An 8,915-nucleotide genomic window follows, 5' to 3' on the forward strand; every position below is an offset into this window, starting at 1 on the left:
TTCTTTCTTTCTTTCTTTCTTTCTTTCTTTCTTTCTTCCTTCCTTCCTTCCTTCCTTCCTTCCTTCCTTCCTTCCTTCCTTCTCTTTCTCTCTTTCTCTCTTTCTCTCTTTCTTTCCTTCTTTCTTTCTTTCTGAGACAGTCTCACCGTGTAGCTCTAGCTGGCCTGGCATTCACTATGTAGACCAGGCTGGTCTTGAACTCATAGAGTTCTACCTGCCTCTGTCTTCCAAGTACTGGAATCATCTCAGTTTCATTTTTTTTAAATTGAAATAGGATTTCACTATTTTATAGACTTACTTTAAACTCATTATATAGCCCAGGTTGTCCTTAAATCTGTGCTCATTCTAACTTGGCCTTAGTCTCCAGGCCTGAGCCACCACATCTGACTGAGGAACTTTTATTTCAGAGGATAATTATAGCTATTTGCTTTGGGAAGAAAATATTAGAGGAGTGTTGTGTCATGTAGGAGACCACAACCTACATAGTCAAAGGGGGTCTCCAAATAGATATATACCACTCAGATTAGCAGGACCAACTACTGAAGGATTAACTGCTCACATCCCTCATCCCAAGGCCATCACTGAACCACTAGGATCATTTGTTGTTCAAGGTGCACCAGGTAGCAAGGTAGAAAGTTCACAGAACACCTCAGCAATAGCATAGTTGCACAGTCATGATCATTGGGGAATAGTGTAGATACTGAGCTAGGATGTATGCACTAAAAACTCAGGTTCTTGAACGTGGGTGAGTTTCATGTGCCAAGTCAATAGCTTTGGCAGACAGACAGAAACGTGACAATTCCTCTTCTGTTTCTATTTGCAGGCTTTGGCATGGAGGCAACCTTGCTCCTGGTGGTTGGATTTTCCCATACCAAAGGGGTGGCTATCTCCTTTCTGGTGCTTGCTGTGGGATTTAGTGGCTTTGCGATCTCAGGTAAGGCATCCTCTGGGGGTCGGAGTCATGTGTGTAGATTCACTATGAAGGAAGGACAAGGAAATGAGAGCACATTCATTTAATAACCCAGGGATTCCCAAGGAAACAGAACCACTACACAGAGCTTCATCGTGTGAGGTGACATGAGATTCACCAGGGATGAGCTCAGAGCCCACACAAGCTGGGATAGCCCATCCTAACTCTATCATGGGAAGGTACATGAGTACAGCTGATTTCCCTGAGGTAGACACAGAACCCAGGCATGTGTCCCAGGCTAGCCCCAGCTCATCCTATCTGACAGACTAACTCCCCACTGGAGGACTGCTAATTTTAGCTCAAATGGCCATGCCGTTTGACACGTGGTCACACGCACTGGTAGCGTTTAGAGCAGATTCTATAGTTTTCAATAAGGTTTTTTTTTTTGTCTACTTTATTGTTTTTATTTTACAAGCAAGAAGGTGCAGGTCTGGGGTGGGGTGGGAGGTGTTCAGAAATGATGGTGTTGATGATGATGATGGTGTTGATGATGATGATGGTGGTCGTGATGATGATGGTGGTGGTGGTGGTGATGATGATGGTGATGATGGTGGTGGTGGTGGTGGTGATGATGATGGTGGTGATGATGGTGGTGGTGGTGGTGATGATGATGGTGGTGATGATGATGATGGTGGTGGTGGTGGTGGTGGTAATGACAATGACGATGATGTGGGCTTACTATAATCCAGCACAGGTCCCATGCTGAGAATGCTTGCACAAAACTCTCTTCGTGTCACTCTCACAACTACCCTAGGGGCTTTCAATGTTATTTGGTTTTCATCTGACAGGAGCAGAAGCCAGCTGACTGTATGGAGAGGACAGTGTGCAAAGCACCATGCTTACAGACTCTAGAAATGCCCTATGTGAAGCCCAATGAGAGTGTATCTGTTTACGTAATCGCCTCTGTCCCACGGCTTCCTGAAGCAAGTGGTGATGACAGCGTTTTACTGGGGTTTTCACTATTTTACTGAATGATCATAATAATAGTAATAATAATAATAATAATAATAATAAATCTTCCCATTGCCACACAGTTAGCGGTAAAGGAAGGACAGAGACAGAGGTCTGCCTGCCTCCAAGTTCTCATTGTCCCTAAGTCACTTTAAGCATCAAACAGAATGGAAATATACCAGAACAGAAAAAATATTGTATCTGTTTCCTAAACTACCCTGACAGAGAGACCAGAAGTGTTTATCAAAATGGAGCTGATCAGAAGTACACTAGGGAAAAAAAGATTGTTTTCAAAGAGTTTGTAGCCAGCAACTTGGATTTGGAGGTACACAGAACTGGGTCTGAGGCCCTTCGTGACCGTGAATAAATAATGTGCTAGATTACTCAACTTCTGATCTGGAGCCTGGAGGCATGTGATAGCAGTGTCTATATGTCATCGGGAGGATGCTCTGGGGTCTTTCATGAATCTCTCACAGTACTTGCTAGATCAGAGCTGTTCTCATCAGCACGGGGCATCCATTAGTGCTGGGCTCTCTCAGCACTGTGGATATTGCCGCGAATGGTTAAAAATCTTTACCGTCATAGAATTTATGTTCTAGGGAAAATCAGCTACTCAGAGGTCTTACCACAAGCTGGGCAGTGGTGGTGCATGCCTTTAATCCCAGCACTTGGGAGGCAGAGGCAGGTGGATTTCTGAGTTCGAGGCCAGCCTGGTCTACAGAGTGGGTTTCAGGACAGCCAGGGCTACACAGAGAAACCCTGTCTTGGAAAAAAACAAAAAAACAAAAAAACAGAGGTCTTACCACAGTGTTTCATGAGGAGTAAAGTTTTACGCACTTACTGTTATCATTGTTTAGTTACTCTGAATACTATGGGCCAATGCTTCCCAAATGTTCGTGTACATAGAAGTTACTCCAGGACCTAACAAAATATAGTTTCTGATTTATTAAATCCAAAGTAGGGCATGTGATTCTGCTTTTCCAACAAGCTCTGCAGAGTGACCTGGGTCAACATCTACACTTTTTTGGAGGAACTTTATACACTCTAGGCAAGTTCTCTGTCACTGAGCTATATACCCCAACCCTTGGTCCTTTTGGACCATGGTTTTTCTATGTAGCCCAGCTTGATGTTGGGTTTCCTGTGTAGCCCAGGTTAGCCTTGAACTCTGGACTCTCCTAACTCTGCCTCCTACTATGGGACTACAAGTGTGTGCCGTCGTACCCGGTGACAGCCTACGTGCTGACTACCGAGTCTACAGCAATCCTCACTTGCGCCCAGGAGGACGCTGAGGGAAACCTTCTCTCGATAAGTCTGCTACACGAAAGAGATTCACATCCTGTCCCCAGAGATACTGAGAAACCTTCAGGTTCACATTGCTTCAGCACTGCCAATTAATTCTCAAGTAGAGGTTAAAAAAAAAGAAGTCACAACCCCCTTCTTCCCACCACAGCAGCTGCCTTAAGGCATCTACCCCATCTTGGCCATGTTTCCCCCTTTAAATTGTTTTTTTTGAGATTGTAATTGAATTATAACATTGTCTCCTTCCCTTTCCTCTCTAAACCCTTCCACATATACTTCCCCATTCTCCTCCAAATCCATAGCCTATGTGTCTTACTAATTGTTATTGCATGCATATATGTTCATGCATATACTTGTATACTCCTATATAGTATAACTGACCAGTCCGTATCATGCTACTTGGATGTGAGTGTTCATGGCTGATAGTTTGATGCTGGACAACACGTTGGTGTGCTCTTCCTTGGAGAAAGCCATGTCTCCTGTTTCCAGTCATCCCCAGTTACCTATTGTTCTCTCAGACTGCACGTAATAGTTTCACGTGCTACAAAAATCTATCAGTGCCCCAGTTTCTTGGTGACTCTCTCATCGGAACACCATCATTGTGTAGATAGGAACCTAATGGAGTTCCTCGCGTTCTCTTTAGCTGTATGCAGTGCCCAGACTGGCTTCGTATCAGAGCAGAATTCTCCCTAATCCCATGAATTGCCTCTTATCCCTGGTTTCTTTTCTAATAAAGTATTTATTGCATTCAAATCACAGTTAAGATTAACTAATCGTGCAGCTGTTTTATGTTACAATTATCTGGTACTTTGAGCTGAACGAGGTGTATTTAATTGCAGAATGGATTTTTTTTTTTAAAATGTCTCCCTGAATGTAGGTAGAGAGAAAGTTACGCAGATTGAATGAAAAATTTTATTTTGAAACCAATTTTCAGGGTTTTCTTTCGGGTGGGGGGAGGTACAGAACAGAGAATTAAAAACCAAACCAACAGTAAGTTGTGAATGGGTGAAGGGCTAACAGGCCCTCCCTTCACTCCTCAACCATTTGCTACACTGACAGATTGTGGGAGAGGGGAGTCATTGTCTGAGTGGTCACTGAGCCCTCCGGGCTTCACTGGATAGCTCTAAACCCATGATCAGATAGAGAGCCTGTTTAAACTCAGCAGGCTATAAAAACAAACAGACAAGAGTGTGCGGGAGGGATTTGTAGGGCAGAGGGAAGGTAGGTAGGGGTGGCATAGGAGACTAATCAGCAGATATTATATAAAGGGCAGGGCTTGGGGAGATGGCTCAGCCGTTGAGCGCATTTGCTGAGTTCGGTTCTGAGAACCCATGTCCGGTGCCTCAGAACCAACCATACATAACTCCACCTCCAGGGGATTTGACGCTACCTTCTGGACTGCTGCAGATATCTGTGCTCACGTGCACACCCCTGCAGAGAGCTAGAAATAAAATAGCTGAGCTCCATTTAAAAAAAAAAAGAGAGAGTGTCAAGGGACAAGTTTCATATATAAAACGTAGCCCTTAAAACAAAAGGAAGTGAACGTGCAACCAAACAAAACCCACAATCCTTTGCTATACGTTCAGTAGTTTAAACTGGTAAGTAATCACGAGTGTTTGAGTGAATCCTATCGGGCAGATATAGGACAGACAGCTGCCTATGCCTTACATCCATGCGTATTGCTAGATACCATGTATGCCTGTGAGCCCAGGTATCCAGGAAGCTGAGGCAAGAGGATAGCTTAAGTCCGTGAGTTTGAGACTAACCTAAGATGTTATCTCTAAATGAACAAAATAAATGAACAGAAGGTGAAAATAAAACAAATTTAATAGAAAAGAGTGAACCTGGCTTTCACTTCCAGTTACGGTTTACTTAACACACTGTTATTTAGTTTAATTTCTGCATCAGTTTTATAAGAATGACCACTCCAATCTGTAGATGAAGAAACCGAGAGCCAAAGATGTTAAAATCTTTAGTCCGGATTAGCATCTCAGTTAAGCTATCTGAGCTGAGGTCTAATTCCAAAATGCAGTCTTGAGTTATATGGCCAGGGTTGGTTTCTGGGGACTTGAGCTTTCTTGCAATGCCTGCCCATCCTCTGCCTCCTACACTTGATTTCCTCTTCCCTTCTGGTGGTGGATTAGCAGTGGCAAGTTATCATTTTGCTGCTTCCAGCAGCATCTTCTCTGATAGAAGACCTGAATGCCAGGGAGACAGGGCGATGCTTCTCAGTAACAGCAGCAACAGCTACAGCCCAGCAGCCGTGGTGTGGTTAGAGTAGTATAGCTGTTCACATGGTGTAGTGTGGTTAGAATGGCATAGTTTTTTTTACCATGGTGTGTTGTGGTAAATTTCCAACCCAAATATTCCCTGGCAATGAAAACACGACTCAATTACTATGAATACATGCTATGCACCTAGATTGGGCAGATCTACTGCTACTCTACCTTCTATGAGACCCCTTAGAACTTGCGGTTTCTCCAGGCCACGTGCTTCTGCTCCGAGTTTTTCTTCCTCCTCCTCCTCCTCCTCCTCCTCCTCCTCCTCCTCCTCCTCCTCCTCCTCCTCCTCCTCCTCCTCCTCCTCCTCCGTGTCCTCTCCCTCTCCCATTTTCTCCTTCTCCCTTCTCTCCACCTTCTACTCCACCTTTCCTTTATCTACCCAATCATCAGTTCTCCTTTATTTTACAAATTAAGGTGGGAAGCAGGTTTATAGGAAATTACCTGAGTAGTGACTCATTCATTGTTCGCAGCCACTCACAGGAGAACGGAATTAACATCAAATATAATTAGCCCCAAGCCTATCCACAATGGAGTTGTGTAGTTAGAATAGTGTAGCTGCTTGCCATGGTATTGTTTGGTTAGAATAGTTCATATATATATATATATATATATATATATATATATATATATATATCCTATGTCTCATGTCACAGCACCCTTTACAGATAAATAGTAAGATTAATTCTCTACTTGATTACACACAGGAAATAAGCTTTGAGCCCAAACATACAGATTTGAAAGGTGAAGATCTTTTATAAGTTAATGAGACTCCTGCTTGTATTTATGCAAGTTGCTAGAAAACGTCCTTTGTAATACATCAGGTGGCCACCAAGTCAGTCTCTTTTAGGACCTTTAGTGGTGTGCTGGAAGATGCCACATTGGAAGGCCAAGTTCTATTCTATAAGATTTAGGGATTTTGTGCCAACTCTGACTTTGAGGTTTCGCACTTTACCTTAGGTTTCAATGTCAACCACCTGGACATTGCTCCACGCTATGCCAGCATCCTCATGGGGATCTCAAATGGCGTGGGGACCCTCTCTGGAATGGTGTGTCCCCTCATTGTTGGTGCAATGACTAAGCACAAGGTAAGGATCTCCTCTGTGGCTGTGGGCTGCAGTATCAGAGAGGAAGCCCCACATGAACTTGAGAACTGGGTGACTCACCCCACTGTATCAGTGGGTGTGTCCCTGCCCTTGACTAGGTCTTCAACAACTGCCTGCTCTTCCTCCTCTTCATTCTCTCCTGCTTCACTGGTTACTGATGGCAGTGAGACTAATTGCTATCTAGTTTCACGTTTTCTTAGCTGAGAAGTAAATGTTTGTGGGAGAAACATAAAGGCCCCATAGAGATTGTTTAGAGTTACGAAGAAGAAAGTCAGGCAACCAAGATGAAAGATTTATTTAAGTCTGCTTGATGATTCTAAGTGCTAACATTGGGTAGCCCACTTCCACTCATTACACATACAATTGTGGTGCAACTTCCCTCCTCTTTATGAGAAAATAAACAAGACATTAATGAACTTTCTTAAGGATCTTTAAGGGGATTAGAGAGATGGGTCAGAAGCTCAGAGCACTTGCTGTTCCTTAAGAGGACTGGGGTTCAGTTGCCTGCACCCACATGAACTCCAGTATCATACTCTGGAACCCGTTTTACCGATGGTTGTGAGCCACGCTGTGGATGCTGGGATTTGAACTTGTGTCCTCTACAAGAACCTCTGGGGCACTTACCCACCAATGCCCTCTTCGGTGTTCCCTGGCACCAGCACACATGTGTTTCACAGACCTACATGCAGACAAAATACCCACCAACGTACTTCAAAAAACCCCAAACCTTCAAAGATGTGGTACTTAGTCATTTTTAAACCTTTGTGTTTTTTAAACTTATTTCTAACTTTAAAAAGATTTATTTTATGTGAATGAGTGTTTTGTCTGCTGTGAATATAAATACTACTTGTGTATTATGGAAGACAGAAGAGGGCATCAGATTCCCTGGAGCTGGAGTTACAGATGGTTTTAAGCTATCATATGGATGCTGGGAATTGAACATGGATCCTCTGCAAGGACATAAGGACTTAACCTCTGAGCCATCCCCTCAATTCCATGTGACCTGTACTTTTTACATATTTATTTAAATATTTTAATATATGGTTATATTTATATTAAAATGATACTCAATGTCATTTTCATTTTCAAAGCACTCAAATGAAGTACAGGCTCTGGATGTTGATTCTAGTACAAGTCTACGGTCTATGTAGAAGCATAATGTGGTCTTTAAGAGGCAAATGCTTAGGGCTCACTGGTAACCTCTGTTTTTCCTTAACATGTTAACTGCCACTATATTTCCCTGTTAGACCCGGGAGGAATGGCAGAATGTGTTCCTTATAGCAGCGCTGGTACACTACAGTGGAGTCATCTTCTACGGGGTCTTTGCTTCTGGGGAAAAACAGGACTGGGCTGATCCAGAGAATCTCTCTGAGGACAAATGTGGAATCATTGACCAAGATGAGTTAGCTGAGGAGACAGAACTCAACCACGAGGCTTTCGTAAGTCCCAGAAAGAAGATGTCTTATGGAGCCACCGCCCAGAATTGTGAGGTCCTGAAGACCGAGTGGAGACAACAGAGAGAAGCTGCCTACGAAGGGGAGGAGCCATTATCCTACCAGATGGAAGAAGGGGACGTCTCAGAAACATCCTAAATGTCTATCTTCCCCTCAGCTTACAACCGGAAGTATCGCACCCATCGCCTTTCCCATACCTCGTCTTGCCAGGGGGCCAAATCGTGGGAAAGGGCGAGACTAAATTAACACCAGAGAAAAGAGACATGCCTTCTTACAAAGATGGGAATATGGATCTTGGTCTCAGTTGATGAAATAGTTGATCATATTTGGGGGGGGGGGTTGGATTGGGCATTGGCCGTTGAGCCTTCTCTCAAAAGAACTGGTTATTCAGGAATTAATGGTGAGAAGAATAAGGAGTAGCTTGTTGCTCAAATAAACACTGGAAGAAATCCCTCTTTGGTCTGGAGAAGAGTACATGGTGGTTGCCATGACATGTCTTAGGATACTCATGTAGAGGAGTTTCCTAAACCGAATGAAGGGAACCACTCATGGGGGCCCTTGGTTGTGCCAGGTGCTTTGTGAACATTATTTAACCCCTGTACCCTAATACAGTTATACCCGTTTTACAACAAGAACACTATAACAATAGGTTGGCCTACCCAAGGTCGTCCTCTCAGGACCAAGGCTGAGACTGGCAGATGAACGGGAGTTATAGGAAGAAAGGAAGGAAGGAAGGAAGGAAAGAAGGAAGGAAGGAAAGAAGGAAGGAAGGGAGGGAGGGAGGGAGGGAGGGTCCAGCTCAGTGTAGAGACATTCTCAATGACAAAAACTAAAACTGAAGTCAGCTGTTTTGTGG

At 43.7% G+C, this 8,915-nt stretch overlaps 1 protein-coding gene across 2 annotated transcripts in view; it reads left to right on the forward strand.

The window, feature by feature from the left end:
- Slc17a8 (solute carrier family 17 member 8) overlaps positions 1–8,502 on the forward strand; it is a 50,080-nt gene extending 41,578 nt beyond the window's left edge. The window contains exons 10-12 of one of the 2 annotated variants that reach the window (XM_021205227.2): positions 824–934; positions 6,460–6,587; positions 7,853–8,321. In XM_021205227.2, coding sequence (XP_021060886.1) covers positions 824–934; positions 6,460–6,587; positions 7,853–8,197 — 584 coding nt within the window. In that variant the 3' untranslated portion in view covers positions 8,198–8,321. Of the gene's footprint in view, positions 1–823; positions 935–6,459; positions 6,588–7,852 lie in introns of both variants that reach the window. The other variant, XM_021205229.1, reaches the window with a different exon arrangement.
- The last annotated feature ends 413 nt before the right edge of the window (positions 8,503–8,915 follow it).

The sequence above is a fragment of the Mus pahari genome, chromosome 9, assembly GCF_900095145.1.
Source record: "Mus pahari chromosome 9, PAHARI_EIJ_v1.1, whole genome shotgun sequence".
Lineage (NCBI taxonomy): Eukaryota > Metazoa > Chordata > Mammalia > Rodentia > Muridae > Mus > Mus pahari.